Here is a 21,686-nt window from a genome sequence, read left to right as displayed (position 1 = left end):
GTTACTTTGGTGCATGCAAATGTAGTTTGTGTCTCCATCCTTAAAGCTTGTTACTGTATTCAGTCATATCCTGTTTGTTGGGACAGCCCAGCTAAACTCACTCTCCCCCTTACACCCCGCTGTCTGACTCAGTCTCTCTGTTTCTTTCTTTCTCTGAGTCTGGTTAACACAGAGAAAATGGGGGGTACATTCCACCAGCGTTTGCCAGAAAAACAAAAACAACCCCTCTCCATGTAGCGTCCCACCAACATCCGTCGTCCCCCTGTTTCCCTTCTACTTCCCTTCCTCCCTCACTGAATCATTTCCCCTCTGCTCTGCTTCACCCTTATTTCCCCTCCCACCCCTCTCCTTCCCAACCAGCCCTCTACCCCACACGCCCTGTCTCCTGCAACCACCACGCACCCCTCCCCATCACTGTTACATAAGCTTCCAGTCATAGATCCAGGGCCATATCGCTGTTGTTTTCCCCCTGTGTGTCTATTGGAGCCTCAGCATCCAGGGCCAGCCGTTAATGAGCCCCCTACAAAGGCCCATTGATGAGAGGCCCAGTGTGAGAGAGGATGACCCCAGCCAAGAGCACCCAGAACTGGGCATCTGCTGCCCTAGGCTCTCCCTCCACACAAAGACGTCCACTGTGGACAGGGACCTGAAAGGGCATAGAGAAAAACAGGGAGAGAGAAAGTGGAAAAAGAGGGAGGAGATGTCCTGTTCAAACAACTTAGAGAATGTGAGATAGAAAGATATAAATAAAAAAAAATTAAACAGATGTATGACTTCATCACATAGTAGTTGATTATCTGACTATTAGCTTATGCTTCTTCCTCCTCCTCCTCTGTGAATCTTCCGAACAGTGAGACCCACCCTCTGCCCTCCCTCTGCCAGGGAGTCTTTATCTCACCCATGGATCATAACTCAGATCTGAAAAGGGGACTACAAGGCTCTAGTTTGTCACAAATCCAAGCCATAGGGTTGATTAAAGGAGCGACCGAAGCACTTGGAGGGGACCCCCCCACTCTTTTTTGGAAACATTTGGAGCACTAACTGGAATCCCGACGGTTTTCAGAGCCAAGTTTAGTGGAGATTGACACGCTTGGTTGTCATATTTGGACTACAACTGGTCTTTTGGGAAGCTGTCTTGGATGGAGAATGAGAGGAGAATGTGGACATATTAGGCTGGACTGTTAGAAGCTGTCATGGTACGATCAGTTGAAGAATTGGGATGTTATATGACTGACATGGCTTAACTACTTCCTTTAAGTCATCTGTCAGTATCCCATGGTTACACCTAAGAAGATATAGAGTTTGAGTCCTTGTTGAGAGTTTTCACGTTTGTCGAAAAAATCTTTATTAATTTCCGTGGTGTTTTTTTTGGATCAGCTGAAGGATGACTCTTGCAGCACGGCTCGAGGACTTAGAGGTGACCCTGGAGCACATGCTTATGGATGTCTTTGTAAGTTTTCTCACTCTCTTTTTGGGTAAATTTTTTTTTTTAAATGCATTTGTCTTTCGTCTTCTCTCTGTGTGACCTTTCCGGTCCATAATTACAGTTGGAGACCCGAGGCCAGCATATGTCTCTTTCCAGATGCTCTCTCATTAATTGGCACCAAAAAAAAACAAAAAACATGCTGTTTAGAAGTCAAACTCTCTGCAGACGGAGAGTTAGGGAATACACTGGCTGACCAGGAATGTAACCTGGACTGCATGGCCAATACATGACTCAACACAGGGTTAGCCCACTGAGTTAAGACTTTGGGAATGTTAACTCAGCATGTGAGGAGCATCGATCCAACCGAACTCCAAAGTATTACATCTATGTACTGGGCTTACTTGTGCTTTCCGTGGTCTGCAGCCTTCATATTTATCTGCATGCAGCCATAAATCTTTTGATTAGGAAGGAATGAAATCTCCAAGTGAAGGAAGTGAGGATTGAGAGTGAGGAAATGAGGGATGAAAGAGGAATAAGAACGAGAAGTAAAGTCTGATGGATGTGATCGTCAGGTTTCCATTGCCCGTGACGCTTGGTTAGAGGTAGATTACTCAGGCTCCTGTGGTTTACAAAGCATTCACGCTGTGGGAATAAAAAAAATTGCTCTACATTGCATCCCGGCTCAGGATACACAAACGTGTCCTCACACACATTTAAATACGATAGCATGCAGTCACACATGCAGTCTACCTCTGCAGACACACACATACATTGTAAATACGAGACGTCAGAATCCCTGGTTGCTTTGATCTGCCGGCTTCTGTAATTACTTTGGTCATTAAGCTGCTGTTTCCCTTTAACATTGTTTACAGGCACAGGCATCTGTTGGAGGAAACAGTAATCTGTCCTTCCCCGAGATATACTTTGCTTTCAATGAACACTGTCAGCACTCACTACACCGCTGCAGGGGCATCCATGTCACCGACATATGTGGATATGTGCTTCTTAAATCTTAAACCTATTTTGGAGATTTGGTACTTTTCATATATCCAATAGATGATTTATGACTGAAGCAATAACATTAAGTGTTTGTGGCCAGAACAGCATTTGGATTATTCATGCATGTCATGTGGGATGGAAAAATGGGAGTCAGGAAAATGCTTCCGTCCTCCACATTTCCTCTCAGCATCCTAATTAGACTGCTTATTTATTTATTTCTGTAATTGCTAGAAGAGGCTAGAAAACAGAGGGTTATCTGGCCACTTTGCATACTTAAATGAGAAATATTCAAATCGCCTGCACCCTTTCCAGGCTGCTTGCTTACTGAACGTGCATATGGCAATGCATGCGTACATCCAACACACACACACACACACACACACACACACACACACACACACACACACACACACATTAAGATGAGCTAAGAAGAGGCCTATTTCAGTGAACCATCAAATAAAGGCAGGGTGAATTAAATACTTTGATGGCAAGGCTTACCAGCAGCAGACGTTGTGTCTTGGATTAGGCATCTAATGTTACTGAAAACATTTTGTCAGAGTGTTCCAAAACATGAGACCAACAGTAATATAGGCTATAATATATATTGAAGGGTTAAACGTTTCTGTCTGTGTGAATTAACCCAGCAGTGAGCAAAGACAGGGGTCGTTAGAGGAATATTAAGGATCATTAGAATAATGACAGTGCTTCTCCATCCTCCAGCAGAGACGGACCTCCAGAGCCCTATCTATGATGCTCATTGGCTTGGAGCAGCAGCTGAGTGCGCAGCTATTTTCATTAGCACAGCAGTGCATATGAATGATTCAGGAAAGCCGAGAGGATCCGGGGCAACAAAGTTCCTTTGCAACCTATTTTACTACTAGAAAAGGAGGTTACTATTTTGTCGCCCTGATTGCTCGCAGGAAACTGGAGTCGAAGCGAGAGTCATTGTAGACTTGTAGATTTTTCAGGTCAACACTTTTATTTCCTCTGCATTCGAGACCACTCATAGATTTAAAGCACAAAATAAAGACCGGTGGACGGTTAGCTCAGTTGGTAGAGGGGGCGCACATATGTATAGGTTTGTTCCTCGACGCAGAAGGTCCAGGGTTCAAGTCTGACCTTTCACGGTTTTCCTGCATGTCTCTCCCCTTTCATGTCTCAGCTTTCCTATCCAATGAAGGCAGAAATGCCCAAAAAATAAATTACAAAAAAACAACAACAAAAAGCACATGACTGCACACAACATGGTTACAAAGTCAGCCTACTGTACCAGCTTAGAATTGAGAAATATAGCGCGAAAATCCATCAGTGCTGTTCATATTAACTCGTATTTTCAAAAATCACGGCACTGCCATTGTCACAAAGGCAAGGGAAATTTGAAAATAGCAGCCCCGCCCCGCCAAAAAATTAAATGTCTTTTAGAAGAGAAATGTCTATTCATTTTAGAGGAAATATTAAAAAAATAAAATCAGCAATCATCTGTGTGACGATATAGCTTGATTTCCATGACATTTGTTCGTTCACATAGCAATGAACATAGCATTGCTGCCACATACACAAGACCCTTTGAAGGTATTTGGTGATTTGATTTTTTTTCTGGCTGCTATAAAATGTCAGTTTGAGGCGTCACATCAGCTCCTTGCAAAGCTGCTGTGTATTGTGTTGCTGGTCCGCGGAGCTGTGTGAGCTGCGGGGGGAGGACAGGACAGGGAGAGATATGGCAGCTCCTCTTTCAGATTCTGCCTCACAGTCTCTCACAAAGGCTGACAGTTACGTGAGGAAATGTAGCGACGACATGATTAAAAATGCATTCGAACCTTGTGTAGTTTAATTGAATCTCCTCCTCGTGCACCCCACAAACATCTCCAGCCCCCACATTCCTCTCCCCCAACATCCTCATCGCCTTTTTGATGCAGGCCTGGAGGCAGAGCTAAACTTCCCCTCTCTCAATCTTCTTCTTTCCAGGCCTCTTGTTTTCACCTCCATCCCCCTCACCCTCCTCTGACAGAGGAAGATCTCAGCTGGATGGGATTGTTTCCATCGCAGCTGTACCGCTCTGCTCTGCTCTTTTCAGCACTGTCTGCTCTCTTTCCAGCAGCGATAAAGCAGTAGTTCATCTTCGGGAGAGTTGGTCTGCCACAAAGGGCCTGCAGTCTGTAAGAGCATTAATTCTGCCAGGAGAACAAACACTGTGACTTAACCGATACTCTCTCCACATTGTGTCACTGTATTGTACGTTACGTGTGTGTCTATGTGCATGGCGCGTAACCTATTCTCCAGGATACTCTTCTCTTTTGACTGTGCTACTGTAGATGGGTTGTGTTCAGATAGAGGCCATTGACTGGGTGTATTATGTGTGACCATTCAGTTATGTAATGGGTGTGTCCTCTGCCCAGTGATAAAATTGTTAAATTATAGCAAGCTGAGCTCTTCCATCTATCTCCCTCACTCCCTCACTCTCTCTGTCTCTTTCTCCTCTCTCCCTCTACATCTCTCACTCTCTTGCTTTTCCTCTCTCTCCACCAAGCAGTTGTCATCCCGTCTACATTAATCTGATCTTCTAATCTAATCTTATAGATCACTATAAGACTGGAGTCACAGTGACAAGTTCTGTCAGGACCAAGGCATAACTTTTAAGAAATCTCAAAGCCTTTTCTCTGCATCCTTATCCTGCTTGTCCTTTTTTTATTGATTCTTTTTCAGGCATTTTTGCCTTTATTTGATACCACATAGAAAACGAGGGGAGAGATAGGGGGGTGGCATGCAACAAAGGTCCCCTGCCAGAATCTAACTGGGTGGTTATGTGGTATGCTTTGGTATACCCAATCGATTTTTCAAGGCTATGCCTGTATTCTATATTTTATTGTTACCAAATCAAATAATAAGACCAAAAATAACATTGTTTAGTCTATTAATACGTATTGACTTTCCTACTCTGTCTGTGGCATTCAACCCCGAGCTCATTCATTCCTACTGAAGACGTAAATCTTTAAAAACAGTTCACAAATATACATGTTTCCTAAAACAGCCAGGTAGTTTTTAATTTTTTTTTATTTTTTTTTTGGAAAACATTACCAAACAGGAGTAGATAGTGTATTAATTAATGACTATTTTCAGTCGTGGATTAATCTGAGTCTTGGTCTTTGCAAAAAATATAGAACTAAAGAAATATAGAACAGAGTAACACATTCTGGGTTATTATACAAGTTCTGGGAAAACTTTAGTTCCCTCCATAATATAAATGACATTTAAATAATATATTCAGATTTACCAGATGTGTCTCATTTTCTTGCCTCATGAGTGTTCACTCTGACAGCAGATTCATCCGAATAAATAGAGAAAAGACAATCATCATAAACTTTATCCATTTTTTATGCGCACACCCATAAGCTAATCAGCTATTATCATTCAACCTTTAATTCCTGTCGTATGCATGGCCCCGAGACTGATGGTGACCGGCCCAGCACATGCACAGGCTTTCCAGTGGACTTTGTATGCTGTTCACTGGTGCAAATTGCACATCCAGCGCCCCATTCAAGTCTTTTGCTTCCCTCATAACAGACTACTGATTGGCCCATTGGAATGATATATTCTAATTCCATTTAGTCACGAATGACTGTATAATGGCAGTGTATGTGTGAATGTGGACTGCACCCAGACAAAGACAGAGTTTTTTTTTCTCAAGCCAATGTCTACGCACCTCATCAGGGTACAAACATTCAAAAATGGACGTGATTTTCCAGTCTGTCTACATTCCATTGGTGCCACTGTCTGAAATTGTAATCATTTTGATAGACACACAAGCAGATATGCAGTATGTGCACACACCCAAACACAGTCACTTCCCAGCGGGTTGAGCAGATGTTGTGCTGAGCGACACGGCTTGTCCAGGACAACCTGTCCTCGTGCTCCACCAAATCTCTCTGAAACATAAACACGTCCCAGTTTTCACAATGAGTCACACAAATTTCCCTGTTTCCTGAAAATCTTTCAGCCTCTCGGTTACCTTTCTGAACATGTAAAAGTGTTTCCCAGGCCTTCTCACACAGACACTACTGAGGGGATGATAATTGAAGTGGATGCTCCCCTGTGGAGAAGTCATTATGATTGGTTCTGGCCTGATGAAGGGTGGGAGGGCCCGCTTTCTGCTCATCTCACTCTCATGAGATAGAGGAAAAACAACACTAGCATACACTTAGAAGCACAGACAGAAGCGCACAGTGAGAAATGAATTGAGTTATGCTATCAGGGTGGTATTGTTTAGATATACAGTATAATCTGTGTTTTCTGTGCACTGGCGCTGAAACTCAACCCTTTGTAATTTGTGGAGTCTTGGAACATAAACATTCAACCCCCTCCTTCACTGCCTGGGATGGGGAGAGAGTCCAGCTAGAGGGCATTTCCATAAACACCACCCACACACACACACACACACACACACGCACACAAACACAGTGAGGAGCGGGACCAAAGGGATGAGTCAGACAGCCGTGGGCAGAGACTGGCTGGGTTATCAGGGTAAATTAATGCGTAACAATGCCAGCGGTCTACAATTGAGAACCATTGCTTCTTCTTATTACAAATACAGACAAAGACTAAGCAGACAAACACACACACTAAACACACAGTAGAAATAAAACCCAGACAGTCTAGGCGCTTTGTTTGCACCTCCCTCATTAGCATCTCTCATAACCAGGTAGTGATCTTCTGTCTTTCTCTTCTTTGTCTCGCTCCTTCTCTCTTTTGTTATATGCAGGTTTGTTGGAAATGTATTAATAGCTGTTAGTTCATTTTGAGGACAGTTGGTGTGAACTGATCCAGCACAGAGAGGCAAAATCTCCCAGCTTTTTGCCAGATTTGTGTATGTTTATGCCTCATTATGTATGCAGTTTTGCACTTCACATATTTTTATTAAGTGCAAATCCCATTTGCCTTTATTTCTGCACGCTTGTTGACTGAAATGGGTCATTGTGCATCCAGCCTGAGGCATCAAGAATAACAAGATTGTTTTTTGTTTCTTTTCCTCCTGTCAAGACGAGGGCTTATCACCTCACTGGATTTGAGGCAGTGGAATTTTAAAAATCTCAAAAGTAAAAAAAAAAAAAATAATAATAAAAAAAACAGAGAATAGGAGGAGAACAAACGAACACAAACCATACTTAAACTGTTCAATTAGGAGAGTGTATTGTCATCTCCCTGTCAAGGTGTCATACAAGCCTACTTTGAAAGCAGCGAGATTTGTCTCCTGGATCAGCAGTGGCTGTTAATCTCTGTCATCGCAATCTGAATTAACATCAAACGCACACATCGCACAGTGCCAGGTACCCGAGTACCAGGAATAAATGAATTCTGTCTTTTGGATCCCTGTTCAGTTATTCCAGTGTGTCATATGCAAGACCTGGATGTCTGCAAACTAAGTTTATAAATAGCCCTCTGATATTTCTCATGTAGGCCACAGTCACTCACACACTGATGTGGGCTAGGGTATTGAATAAATAATGCTTACTGGGGATTACCACTGCAGATGATTTTTCCTGTATGCTTGCCGTGCGGCTTTAGCACAATATATGTATGTGTATATGTGTGTCTATGAAAGTGTGGACATATACAATATCATGTCACTAAAGCCGGCGCTGGTCCCCACTTGAAATGATATAGTGGATGGAAAAGGCTTGTTTGTTTGCTCATTTTGACTGGTGGCTTTAATCTGATTTCATACCCTGTGACCCAAGATCAAATCACCTCATAACTGATAATACCAAGCTAAATCATACTGGTTATAATATAATGCTGCTGGCTTACAATAGCTAGCTAGCCCATACAAGACGTTAGCTGTTTAATGCGTGAACCTACTGTAGCCTACATGTATGTGTGCATATGTGCAAAGCGAACATCTGTGTACGCCTACATATGTGTGTGCATGTGTGTTGATCCACTTAAGTTAATCAGCTGGCAGTTGAGTATTGATGTGCAGAGGCAAACAGAGCTTAGCGGTGAGTGATGATGAGAATATGACAGTAAGTCACTAGATGCAGCTGTAACTCATGAGTCCAATAGCTTTAATGGACATGTAAAGACCACCGTGGTGGAAACAGGGGACTGACTCAGCTCTCCGTGGCTGCAGCCATCATGATAGAAGACCTCTGCTGGAGCCTCGCAGCTAAAAGTCCACAACTGTCATAGCTTTGTGAACAAAATTCAGGCCGATTTCCACACTTTTCTGCATGCAGACGATGAACCAAGTGATAGGATGATCAATATCTGCATGCATGAGCATTGTGCAAGGATGTGTGTGTGTGTGTGTGTGTGTGTGTGTGTGTGTGTGTGTGTGTGTGTGTGCGTGTGTGTATTCCCCCTTTGTCCTCGTCCAGACAGTGCAGGGAGAGAAAGCTGGATGTGGGATTTCAAAGTTAATCTCCCTACCAGATGGCAAAACATCCCATATTCCTTTTGAGGTCCCCCACGTGATCCCCTGTAAGGGCTGTGTGTGTGTGTGTGTGTGTGTGTGTGTGTGTGTGTGTGTGTGTGTGTGTGTGTGTGTGTGTGTGTGTGTGTGTGTGTGTGTGTGTGTGTGGATGGTGGGGGTATATATCCCCACACACAATTATTATTGGATCACGTGGCACAAATGCGTATGCTAATAACAGCCGTAACGTCATATTAATCCAGTGACCTGGTTAAGCCCCCAACTGAAGGAAGTGAGTGTGGGAGGCAGGGAGGGGGAGCTGCCATAGCCGGAGAGAAGAGAGAGGAAAGACAAAGCGCGGTCCCTCTCCCTCTACACTCTCTCTCCTTCTGAGCGGCAGAGTGGAGCTGAGCGGAGCAGAATGGGAAGTGTTTCAACACAGAGGGAAATAGAAGAAGAGAGAGGCACATAGGACCAGTGTGGGGCTGCTATACCCACCCCCCCCCACACACACACACACACACACACACACACCACTAATATCACACACTTCTTTCCTCGTACACACCCACGCGCATAGCTCGCGTGAACCCTGGCTGCCAGGCTGGACGGGACGGCGAGGACACCCATCTCACACACTCGCACACATGCTCGCACACCCACGGACACACACACTCTGGAGCGTACTATGGTGGTTCAGGGAGCAGTGACGCCTGGGAGAACCCGCCGGATGATGCTTAAGCTGCCGGTGGGGACTCTACGGAGGAACAGTGGAGAGAGGGTAAGAAATAAACTTCTCTCAATTTCTCTTTTACACTTTCTCCCTTCTCTGACTCCCTCCTCTCTGAGACTGTGTCTTGCCGTACTGTCGTGTGTGTAAATGGGATTTAAAAAGGTTCTTGGCTAATCCAGGGGATGGTATTAGATTTGAATTGGTGGAAGGCAAGTCAAGAGCAAATCTTTTAATCTCCACAGTGGACAATACTTCTCTGTGTTTCTCTGTCTGTCAGTCCGAGTCTGTCAATCTTTCCAGAGCTCAGTCTGTCTCTGCTAATGTATTCAACTGCAGTCCTCGGATTTCAAGGTTACAGGGAAGTCTCACTGTGGGAGAGCTGTCTTTGAGTGCAGCTTGTTTGCCTGTCACTGTCAATGCAAATGAACTGACTTGAGGCATGAGTTAGCTTCCTTTCATCAAGCAAAGCCACACATAGTCTCGCCTTCAGCGTGGTTTAAAGTGCTGTCCTGCCCGAGCTTTCCTGCCAGGCATCAGAAGCTTCAGTGTTTATGTGTCTGTGTGAATCTGGTGTGTGTGAGAAGATAATAGTTTTCCAGCTAAGCTGAAGACGTGGAATGTGTGTTGCAAAGTTACCCTTTATTTCAGTTGTAAAGACAAGCTGTAACCTGCCAGGTGATTCACCTCTTACACTCCTCCACGAAGTTGTTTACGCCACGCGAAAGCTGAAAAGAAAGTAGCACTCAAGTTTGCAGCTGTGACAACTGTGTTTGCGATTCCCCATTGCATTCATATGGTGATGCACGTCAGCACTCTTTCATGTTGTAAATACAGCAGTATTAAGTGAATCAGATTTAAGTAGAGTGTGTGTGCAGGTGATGAGCGACCTGGGCTTATGGCTCATCCAAACTGCTTTCCTAAAATCATGAGGCGCTTATAGGATCATACTGAATTGAATTCCATCTCCCTTTTGGAAATCCCAGTCTTGATGTAATGTGACTTTAGTTTCATTAACACCCCTCTTTTAGCGAATGTGACTTCTGAGAACCGCTGGTCTCTTTGTAGTTCTCTCTTTGATTGAGCGTGTACACAGAGGATACAGTAATACGCACAAGCACACACATGCTGTGCCCATGCTATCATAAATTACACAGAATGGCTTCTACATATTGAATGAAAACAACATTCACTTTAATAACCCTGGACATACAGTACATATTTCCAGCCTGCTTCAACACAAAAAGAACTGCTATAACCTTCACACCTCTTCACACAAATGCATAAAACACTACATGGTTCCTTTGCTTCTGTAGTGAAGTTGAGGGGTATCAGGCGATATAAATTAGAATTTGTTCTAATGCTTTCAGGTCTCATTATCCAAAGACTTCAGGTCGTGTGACATTCATTTTTTAGTGGATGGAAAACTGATTAACTGTGATCCAATTGGCTGGCTGTCATATTGCTTGATGGGAAGAAACTGAATATTCACTGTCTTTTTCAGAGAAGTAATTGCTACTGGTTGATTAGCTGGTGCCCGTGCACATACACATACACTCACTCAAATCAACTTCATTAATGGAGAAAAGCTGATTTTCTCACACAAAGGGGGGGGGGGTCTCTGTCTCCTGATTGCATTCCTTTTTCTCTGCCTCCCATTCTTCTTGCAGCCAGCTGTGTGCAGACAGACTGAAGGGGGATTACTTGTTGTGATTTAAATACATTCACTCGCATTATTGTGCTGTTTTGCTGCAAAAAAAGGTCCGAATGGATGCATGTTTGTCAGCTTGCTGTGTAAGGTAGTGAATGCATCGGATTTTCAAAATAGCTATCCATCGAATCACACAGGCAGAAAAGTGTTCAATAAATCGACAAAGGTGGTTTTGAAATGAGAATTTAAATCCTCAGACTGACTCATTCCTCTCCTCAGTGATGGCAGGTGAACAAAGCTCAGTGATCGACCAGTTTCTACCCTAGAGGCTCCATAAAGGTTGACTGTCTGTTGGGTTCTGACTTTACCTGCCCATGTCCTCACTGAGCCACTGAAATACTTTCACTTCTATACACAGATGCAGCTCTGTCCTGCTCTGACTTGCCATGTTAGATAACTCATTGCTTTGTCGTCCAATCTCCGCCTTATGCAAATGCATGAGCTGCATAGAGGAAAAATATTGACAAAATCTTTATCTATAAGCAGCTGACTGAGCAGAGGGGAATGTTGTAGTGGAAATGTTTATTTCTGCCAGCTTAAATCCCGCTAAATGCGTTTTGCACACTTGGCAGCTTAATTTTTCATATCCGGCCCTTCACCATTTCCCAGTGAACACGCAGAGGTTTGCGCTTGTCTGAAAGATATTTTCAAAATAGATCCTCCAGATTGCTTTTCACCTTCCAGATTGCCCATCTTCTCATCTGTGCCCTGTCACTCATCTAATGCAGATGAATCACCTCACGTCTGTGTCAGTAGCTTCTGATGGATGTGGGTTTCTATCACAGTTAATTGAGTAATATCTACAGGCAGAACATAGACCATCTTTGTTCACGGTCAACAGCAATGACACATCTGAACAAAACATGCCTCGTTAACTCCAGAACAATAGGAGAGGAGGCAAACTTCATTACTCCCTTTTTTGCTCAATGAATCACTTTCTTTTCGATACCTCATCCCGTCCTTCTACTCCTCGCTATCGTGGCTCAAATCGTGGCTGTCTTCAGATCTTGACCCGTCATGCTTCTTTATCGCTCGTTCCCCCTCTCTCTTGCTCTTGCATACCCTTAATTACAGTAGAAATGGCAACACATGAAAGAAATGTATCAGCGTGGACAAAATGGGAAAAAAGGACTTATAGATCATCCTAAACACTAGGTGTTTACAGTATAATATGATGATAAATTGCACAGTTGGTGTTGACAGTTTAAAACAGCTTCTTTTAGAAATGTTTACTGTTTAGATTAAGGCCTGAATTGGGATTATCCCCCCGTCTTTGTTATTTTGCTATCATGTTAAGCTGATCAGCTCTTTGCTGTGAAATTAAGAACAAAAACAACAAACAAACAAAAGGAAGACAGGGCACAAGAAAGAGCGAGACATGCGTTTTTAGTTTTTAAGCTTTTTCTAAACACACAAAACACATTTCAGATTTGAGGAGGTTGAATCGCTCTCCAAGGAAACGTGTTGTTGTCAGGGGCACCGCAGGGGAGCGAGGGTTTAAAGGTGGGAGGGGTGGATCACTGTCGGAGAAGTTCACAAAGACACACATATAGAGACTTAGACACATGCACATGTTCAAAACACACATTCATGAGCGGAATAGGAATGCAAACACACAATAGCACGACTGTAATTTACCACAATAGGCCTGAGAGCTAGAAGCAGCCAGGCAAGTGGCGAGGCAGGAATACTAATCGATCCTTGTTACCTTTAAACATCTCGTCTGCACCAATCACAGAGAAGGTCATCACTGGACTCTGGCATTCTGTGGGTCAGGTTGATAATCTGCTTGTTTCTTATCAGATTGATCTAGAGTCAGGATTCATTTAAGCAGCTGCAAAGTTGATGTGGACACCAAAGGAACAACATTCAAAATGAGTTCCTGTTTCGTTTTCTTTTAACATCCCTCTGTTGGCACATATCAGTTCTGAGCTTTGAGTTTTTGCCCCCGCAGCTCTGCTCTGCCTCGCTACAGTATTGATTCCCAGGGATCTCAACCTGCCCCCAGGACTGTAGGTGAGAGAGCTGTGGTCAGTCAGTCCAATTAAAAAGACAAAGAAAAGGGGAAAAAGGGGAAGAAAGAGAAACAGAGGTGGGAATAGCTGGAGCTGAAAGGCTCCTGAAGGCCCCTCTTGCACCACACCCTGTTTGGCATGAAAGGGGACCCCCCCTTTTCTCCCCAAGGCAGCTCAGAAGGAAGAATGTTTTTGAGCAAGGGAGGAAAGGGGGGAGCACATGGGAGACTCCCACCCTCCTCTCCACCCTCCCTCTTTCATCACTCTCTGCTATGATTTTTTTTTTCTGACTGTCTTTTATTCCCTGTCCAAAATCAACCCACAGACCTATAGATGCATGGCACAGCTGCATACAAGTTCAAAGTAAATCTAAACCGAGCATGATCAAACAATGAAGAGATGATCGCCCATTGACTGTAAGCGAAGGCTGAAGGCGGTGAGCTGCTGATAATGTGTTTTCTCTATGGAGACATAGCAGGGTAGCTATAGTGAGAGTGGACTCCTCTGTCCTCTGCCAAAACATCCCCAGTGGATGGATGGATGTGTGTGCGTGCGTGTGTGCACGCGCGTGCATGCATGTTCCCATCCTCTGCCACTTTCATGCAGAGCTCAGAATGATTTCTTCATTAGCTCTGCTTCTCTATTCTCATAAATGACTGCGTGGACTCCTTTTAAGAAAGAGAGAAAAAGAAAGGATGAGTGTGTATTGATGAGAAGGACTCTGCTGGATTCCATCTTCCCCCAAAACAGGATGTGGAGACCCCGACATGTTCCTTAAATATCCCAGCACAATCTGTGCCCTTTGTCAGACAGAGATAACACGACTCAATGAGAACGGAGGCACTGTCTGTGACTCACTCACACGAAGGGGTTTGATCATAGTTTGTGAGTGTGTTGTGTGTCAGAATCCTGCTGTGACAGAATAAGAGGAATAGAAAGAAGAGATTATTGTAAAATAAACAACAAGATGTGTGTGTGTGTGTGGGCATGTGTGGGCGTGTGTGTGTGTGTGGGCATGTGTGTTTGGGCATGTATGAGTGACAAAGAGAGACAGAGCGGGAAAGGGTTAGAAAGAGAGAGAGCGAGTGAGAGAGATGCAGTCTCTTGTTTTCCCGTGGGTGTACTGCAGTAACATAGTAATCCTCATTAATATTTATCTGCCAGGCAAAGTGGAGAGAATGATTAGCGATGAGTGTGTAGCAGCTCGGTGAGTGTATGTGCATGCTTTCTTGAGTGAACAACCCTTTGTGCATGTGTGTATAACATATTAAAGCACATAACACATGAACTAGGTCAACTTCTCTACTTTAGAGACCAACAAGTCCCGATACTTCAAAGGTTTTTGTGTCATCGTGAGGGTTTCTGATTGCATGCATGCACAGTAAACAGTATTTTTTAATTATTATGAGCAATTTTGTGAATACTGAAGCTCATGCACATACATTCTCACACACACACACACACATAGACATAAAGAAGCTCACTGCTTTCATCCTCCTCTCGAGCCACATTACGTTTTGTTATTGATTTTCCTGCTTGCACCTCTAATACAATCACATTAAACTAGACTGATCGGAATGGAATTTCAGACTGGGTCTATACACGGATGTCACTTATAATCTCTGTCACAGTGATGCTGGTGTGCGTGAGTGGTTGGGTGGGTGGGTGGGTGTGCGTACCAAATGAGCCAATAAGAATATTAAGCCTGCAAAAGCTAGGTGCCAGGTTTATTGTCAGAAGAAGTGCACGAGTAGTACCTGAACAACTTTTCCTGTGTCATACACACGTTCTCCTCTCTTGCACACAACTGTTTTTATGAATTTGTGTGCCATAGTGCCTCAGCTGAGTATGTTCTCGTGACTTTATAGTGTCTGTGACCCATTTCCCTCCACTGCTCGCTCTCTCTCTCTCTCTCTCTCTCTCTCTCTCTCTCTCTCGCTCTCTCTTGCCTGCACTAGTATAACGCCTGAGTGGAGATCAGAGAGCAGGAGGACGATTGAGAGATAGAGAGAGATATGAGGGAGAGATGAAAGAGGGAGAGAGATGGAGACAGGAGAAAGTAAGAGGGTGGAAGACAGCAGGAGACCTCAGGATCTCACAACTGACTGGGTACAGGTCTGAGGTTTATTTGTAATTAATATGTGGATGAATATGTGTAAGAACGAATGAAGCAACACACAGATAATCTCACTGTTTGGCTGTCAATTCCTGTCCATCACAAGGCAAATAGTGTCTTCTTCTCTCTGTCTTGTTACTATGGTAACAGCCGGCCAGCTGACACTCTGTGGCTGACTGTTTACATCACAGGGCCTGTGTGACCTTTCCCAGGATTCAGCGGGACATTGCACACACATAGAGTCATGTGAACAGTGCACTGTCATACCTAACCTCCTGCCTCCCTCCCTACCACAACAAACATTTACACAACTCATAAATTACAGTGGCTCCAGTGTGTAGCTCCAGCCAAACCCTGAATTATTTTGGAAAATTCACACTATAGGAATGCCACACATTCCTCATGGGTTTCTCAAGACACCACTGAGAAAGCAACATGAGGCCCTGAGATAGAGGGATGGGAAATTGGTGCTGTGGAATGAGGGATCTCGGAGCATGTGGTTGGTGGAATTAAGTACATTTATAAAGATGCAAGCTTATTGCGTTATTGTGGATTAGGATTTCTGTGCAGTCAACCTTCTACAATCTATTTAATTAGCCATCTGTGGAGAATACAAAGTGAAAGAGAAAGAGGCAGAGAGAGAAAAATACAAGTTTTCATATATACAGTATACTATAGTTGATTAATGCCATGGCAGTAACTCACTCATGTTCATGTTGACATTCAGTAACAAACAAATGCTTTGAGCATCATACAACAACTTGAATGCATATACACACACACACACACACACACACACACACACACACACACACACACACACACACACACACACCACCTCAGCAATACAGGAGTGACCTCTTTCATCGATAAAGCCCTCCATGAATCAGAGTGGGCTACGAAAGACCATTTAATCCACCTACAGTCAGATTGGGTTTGGTAGGAAGGCAGAGAATTACTGGACAGTGCAATTATTGAATTCTCTATTGATCAAGGCTCTCAGAGGAAAGTGGAAAAAGTGAATAATTGAATCATCATCAATAAAACCATTGGATATTTGAGCTTTTTTTGTTTAAACTGACATATAAGAAATCCTTAGTGACCGTAAAGATCAAGAAATGGCTGCTGGAGCTAGGAAAAAGTGCCTGTGTTTGATTTCAGAATGATTTCAACATTCATATCACCCATAACACAGAGAACATTGGTCATTTAAGCTGTATTGTTTTAGCGGCGCTGTTAAGCCAATAGTTTATCACCGACTGGCAAGGATATACACACAGACTGTAGGCCTGGCACAGGTTGTATGTGGAGGTTGTATTGCCTCCATGTGGCCATTGTTGCAAATGGGTGTGTATCAGCAAAAGCAAGATAAGCTTCATTGTGGATTTCTATCTTGATCTTCTATCTACTGTGCAGGGATAATGTGTGGAGTTGGAAGAGAGTAACAAATGGGTTGTATATTCTTACATTTTTTTTGGAAGAATTTAGCCAGGTCAAGTCAGGATACTCCGGCCTGGGAAAACTGGCTCAGAGGAAAATGTCTCCTTTTTAAAAAAAACATTCTGGCTACAATCCCAGTGCTGTTAGAAAGTAGTATACTCTAGACTTTGGAGACTAATTATCATAATGTGTGTGTGTGTGTGTGTGTGTGTGTGTGTGTGTGTGTGTGTGTGTGTGTGTCAATGACTGTGTCTTCTTCAAGCATACAAGATATTGTCCAGTCTGACCAGGTGTGTGAGGAGGTGTGCGGCTTGTAACCAACCCTTCTCTCCTTGAAAAGTGAGACAGTGAACGAGAGAGTGCTGTCGTCTGTTGTTCTCTTTGGCACTGGACTGGTTGCTCTCCATGTGAGCTGCAGTATGAGAGTGCATATCACTTTAAAAACAACTACCAGCCAGGCAGACTAAGAGACCGGCTGCATTTTGTTAGTGGGAATGTTTGTGTTTGTGGCGCACAGACCAACGGACGGAGGCTGCATTGCTTCGGCGAGAAGAAAAGAGAGAGGAAGGGAGGAGGAAGAAGAAGAGAGAGAGAGAGAGAGAGAGAGAGAGAGAGAGAGAGAGAGAGAGAGAGAGAGAGAGTCAGCAGGGACCACTAGCTGTGTGGGACTGGAACAGAAGCACCAGTTTTCAGACAGCTGAATCCCAGAGAGACTGGGAGGACAGAGAGGGACACAGGAAAGTAGACAGCCACAGGGTTATCCTGTCTCTCTGTGGCTTACCTCTAGAGATGACCCAGTTATTATCTATACTGGAGCTAAGTGGTATCAGGAGGACAATAAAGGCTAATAACTTCTAATTACCTGGGCCTCAGTGGATTTTACCTGTAATGGCTCACCTAATGTGATACCTGTGGATATCTCACTGATATCAACTTGCTCTGCTACACTGCACATACCTCTGGAGTTGCGTCTCTCAGCACAGAGAGCTTGCAGTCAGTGAAGTAATGGAGGCAGTCTTGTTGGGTCTAGACGAGGCGGTCTGCACTCGGCAGGGTCTGCTGTCGACTCTCACCTCAACAGCCCTCCGACGCCTTCGTGTGCATGCCAGGAACCTTCCTGCACCCCTGCATCTATTACACACACACAGGTGTGTTTCAAGGCCACTCTACCAGGTACAGTAGGCTGCACCTCACACACAGTACACACAAAACAAACATAAACTAGGTGTGCATGTTGGGCATAGCATTCAAAAAGAGCACCCTCGCACAGGGAATTTATTTAAAATTTAATTTAGAAATGTGTTCTTAATGCAGTGATTACATTTGAAACCTATTGTCTGCAAGCTGTGCCACCTGTGGAGACGGATATCCGCTATAGGAAACTATTATAAATGAATGATTCCACACTTGTGTCAAGGCTTGGAAGTGATGATGTACTGTAGGCCAGGTATGTCCTTCAGGCGATAGACCGGAGCCAGAGACAGGGGCAGGGTTAAACATGACGGATTTGTGTCATTAAGCATGGAGGACAGAACTGGGTTAGATGCTGTGGCAGTGTTCATGCTAGTGAAATGGGACACATATGCTGACATAGTTTATAACACTCAGCTCAGGTGCATGTGAAGTGCTGTCCTGCCAAGTTCAGAAAACCCTGCTTTGTTTTACATTGTTGTCCTTGTGTGGAGTGTTCTTTTGTAGTTATTGTTGGATGCAGAACCTTAACAGGAAGTTTTGTTGCCTGGGTCACTATAAGGAGTCGGTAACTAAGCTGTTAAGCTGGTAAGTGTTTCTATGGATACAATATGTGAAAGGGGGATGCTTACACACAAAACACACACAGACACAGTTTTATAGGCTGTCCGGTCGGTCACCATGCCTCCATTGCCTTACACATTTAATCTAACTCTGGTGATGAACTAAATGTGTCCGTTTGCTTGAAGAGAACAGTTTCACCGGAGAATTATGTTTTAACTGTTTTTATTAAAAGCAACTGTGTCTTTTGGGCCTGTTTGTCTGTGATTCAGCAAAATGGGTGATTAGTATTCTCTTCACCATGTTAGAATCGGCACTCAGGGCTTTCATGGAGCCATTAGTATTCTTCAGGCGTCTCACCTGCCCTGTATGCAGCTGGCACTACCAGGACAAACCCAACAGGCTCGCAGAGAGAGACTCATCAGGCCTGCTAGATAACAAAAAGCACACATTGGCCTGCATAGCACAAAATCATCCCACAGCATCTGTGGAGTAACTTAAATAAATATACACAATAATAAACACACACACACACACACACACACACACACACACACACACACACACACACCATGTGCCTTTTCCTGTCGTTTTGCTCTAATTCCTTTATTCTCAAGAGGGGGATAAACTGGATTGTTATTCTAACTTTTGTCTTCGGATGTGTTTTTATGTGGCTCCTAAGTTTAAGCATCCTGAGGGAGGGCAACACAATCGGAGGAAACTGAAATAACATACCAGACCTCCCGAAGACAAACCCATCCTTAACACCCCCTCCTGGTTTAGAGACGCACAAACATCTGAGAGAGCCCACACTAAAACCCCTTTAAAACAGAGGTATTTTAACACTTTCCCAAACATACTCTGGACGAGTGCTTTGATGAGCTACAAACAATATCTTCCCCTGGACTGATGAAGTGGTACGGTCCAAGGTGGAGCAGTTAATAGTGGAGGGAGTTACAAAAGCAGGGAAGGAGGGGTCAGTGTGTCAGGCTGCAGGCTGGGGATACCCCTGGCTCACTGCACTGCCTCTCTTCCCAGCTTCCTCTATTACTCTTAATGAGATACCCAGCTTCACACAACTGGCAGACACACAATGGAGAGAGACAGAGAGAGTGAGAGAGGACTTAACTGTGTCTTTATATTTTATCAACCCATTTTTACTTTTCTACACTCATTAACCACCTTTTTTTTCATTCTAAAATGAAAATACATTTCCACTCCAGCGCCCTGGGTAATGTAAATGTAATGTATCCTTCCTCCTCTCTGACGTTCTATTTTTTTCCTACTTAAATTACTTATTCATTTCTTATTTAACTCTCTCTACTCTCTTTTCAACTCTCACTGGAGAAGGCCATCATCCATCGCCAGCTGTCCTACATACTCGATCACATGTCGAGGTGATCATTTTAGGCTTTGCATGTTACGTGGCGCAGCACCATGTGTGATTGAGCTGTGGCGTTACAGTAAACAGCGGACTGCAACAGTTGTGAAGTGTTGTTTGCTCCCACAGATGTGTGTTTATGTCTCTCGTGAGAGAACGCAGCCGTGTGTTCACACTTTCATACATCAGGCTGAGTAATATTGACTCAACAGCCTCCAGTCACACATTTTCCTCTGGTGGTACGACCCTTTAAATACGGTTAGTACTGTCAGGCGTGTGAGGGCAGTGCTCTGTGTTAGACTGCGTCTCTGGGTAATTGTTGCCTTGTGTCATTTCTTTGGTTGCTTTGGCAAAATTGATTTTATCTGTGTATCTTTTCGCCTCTTGTTTTTTTTGTTCTTCTTACCAGCCCCCACCCCCCCTTTCTTACCACCTGACCCCATCCCAAAAGCAGGATATCCTGCATGGGGAAGAAGCAGGGGTAAGGACTGTAGCAAACACAGGTGGTTGGACTTTCCCTGAGTTGCAAGAATTCCTCATTTACCTGTAATCATCACAGTCCTGCAACTAACAACACGTACTACACGCCATCGTTTTGTTGTTAGGAATGTGAAGTGACACTTTGTGAAGGAAATCTCATCCTCAGTGTGTTTAACATCCTTTTATCCTAGATAGACCAGGTTTATTTCCTGTTATAGTGCTTGCTAATAACAGTAGCTGACAGGAAGCTGGTTCTCCTCGCTGTCAAATGAACTTAGATTCAAGATGTTTCCTAGCAACGCAATTCCACTGAAATGTTTTAGACATATTTAAAATCTTGCATTATGTCACATCGATCATACACATGTATTAGACCTCACTGCTCTGTCAGCTTGTAGGGTGGACTGCATCATATTTAGGAATGCAACCCAGGCCAGTTTACTCCCACTGAGCTCATCTGGTCCTGTTTCCTGTGAGAACGGCTCTGCCACTGATCATATTCCTTTCCCCCTGACGAGTCCCAGTCCATCGTGATACGTAGCAGAGACACAGCAGCACAAGTCTAGAATAACCAAGATACACAATCCTCCCTCTGTCTAGGAGCTGGATCATTTGTGTCTGTTCTATGACTTCTTTTGTTTGTGGTCTGATAAGCTGTGGGCACTCAGTCAAACCATGGGGTTTTCAAGCAAGTGGATTTTTTGGAAGAGGCTTGTTGATGTCTTAATTTAAGAAAAAGTTTCCTGTGGAGATTCATCAACAGTTCAACCATGGGACACACATTTCTCTCCACTCCATAAATCATAAATCGCGATCGAAATTTTATCAGTCATTCATATTCTTTTGATATAAATGTGTTTGACGAGTCTCTTGGTGATTTGCAGGCTTGTTACATGTTAAAAATTTAAAGCACAACAACCCCTGCTCCCTCATGTGCCATGTGTCATTTAGTTACTGTGCGCCATAAGCTTCTTAGCCATGCTAGAATCTAATTTATCTGGTAATGCGCGAATATGGCACGCTACTTGATAGGACAGCCACTCGCTTGATTAATTACATGCTCACACGCTCCCTTCCTCACACAGTCATCCCAAAGGACTACTGATTCTCTGATTTAAGGCATATTGTTGATTAAAAATAGGGTGGTATTTCTACTTGGGCATTTCCAGCAAAGCTACACAGGAAATTACATATTATTGTTGCATGACACACAAAGATATTCCCGATGTA

General features: G+C 43.7%; 1 protein-coding gene across 5 annotated transcripts in view; it reads left to right on the top strand.

Moving 5' to 3' along the window:
• Nucleotides 1-9,159: 9,159 nt before the first annotated feature.
• The window catches only part of frmd4a (FERM domain containing 4A), a 60,682-nt gene continuing 48,155 nt past the window's right edge, over nucleotides 9,160-21,686 (top strand). For all 5 annotated transcript variants that reach the window (XM_078256830.1, XM_078256831.1, XM_078256829.1 and 2 more), the window contains exon 1: nucleotides 9,160-9,612. In XM_078256830.1, coding sequence (XP_078112956.1) covers nucleotides 9,520-9,612 — 93 coding nt within the window. In that variant the 5' untranslated portion in view covers nucleotides 9,160-9,519. The remainder of the gene's footprint in view (nucleotides 9,613-21,686) is intronic.

This window comes from Sander vitreus, chromosome 8 (assembly GCF_031162955.1).
Source record: "Sander vitreus isolate 19-12246 chromosome 8, sanVit1, whole genome shotgun sequence".
Taxonomy (NCBI): domain Eukaryota; kingdom Metazoa; phylum Chordata; class Actinopteri; order Perciformes; family Percidae; genus Sander; species Sander vitreus.
This window is presented reverse-complemented; position numbering and strand designations above follow the sequence as displayed.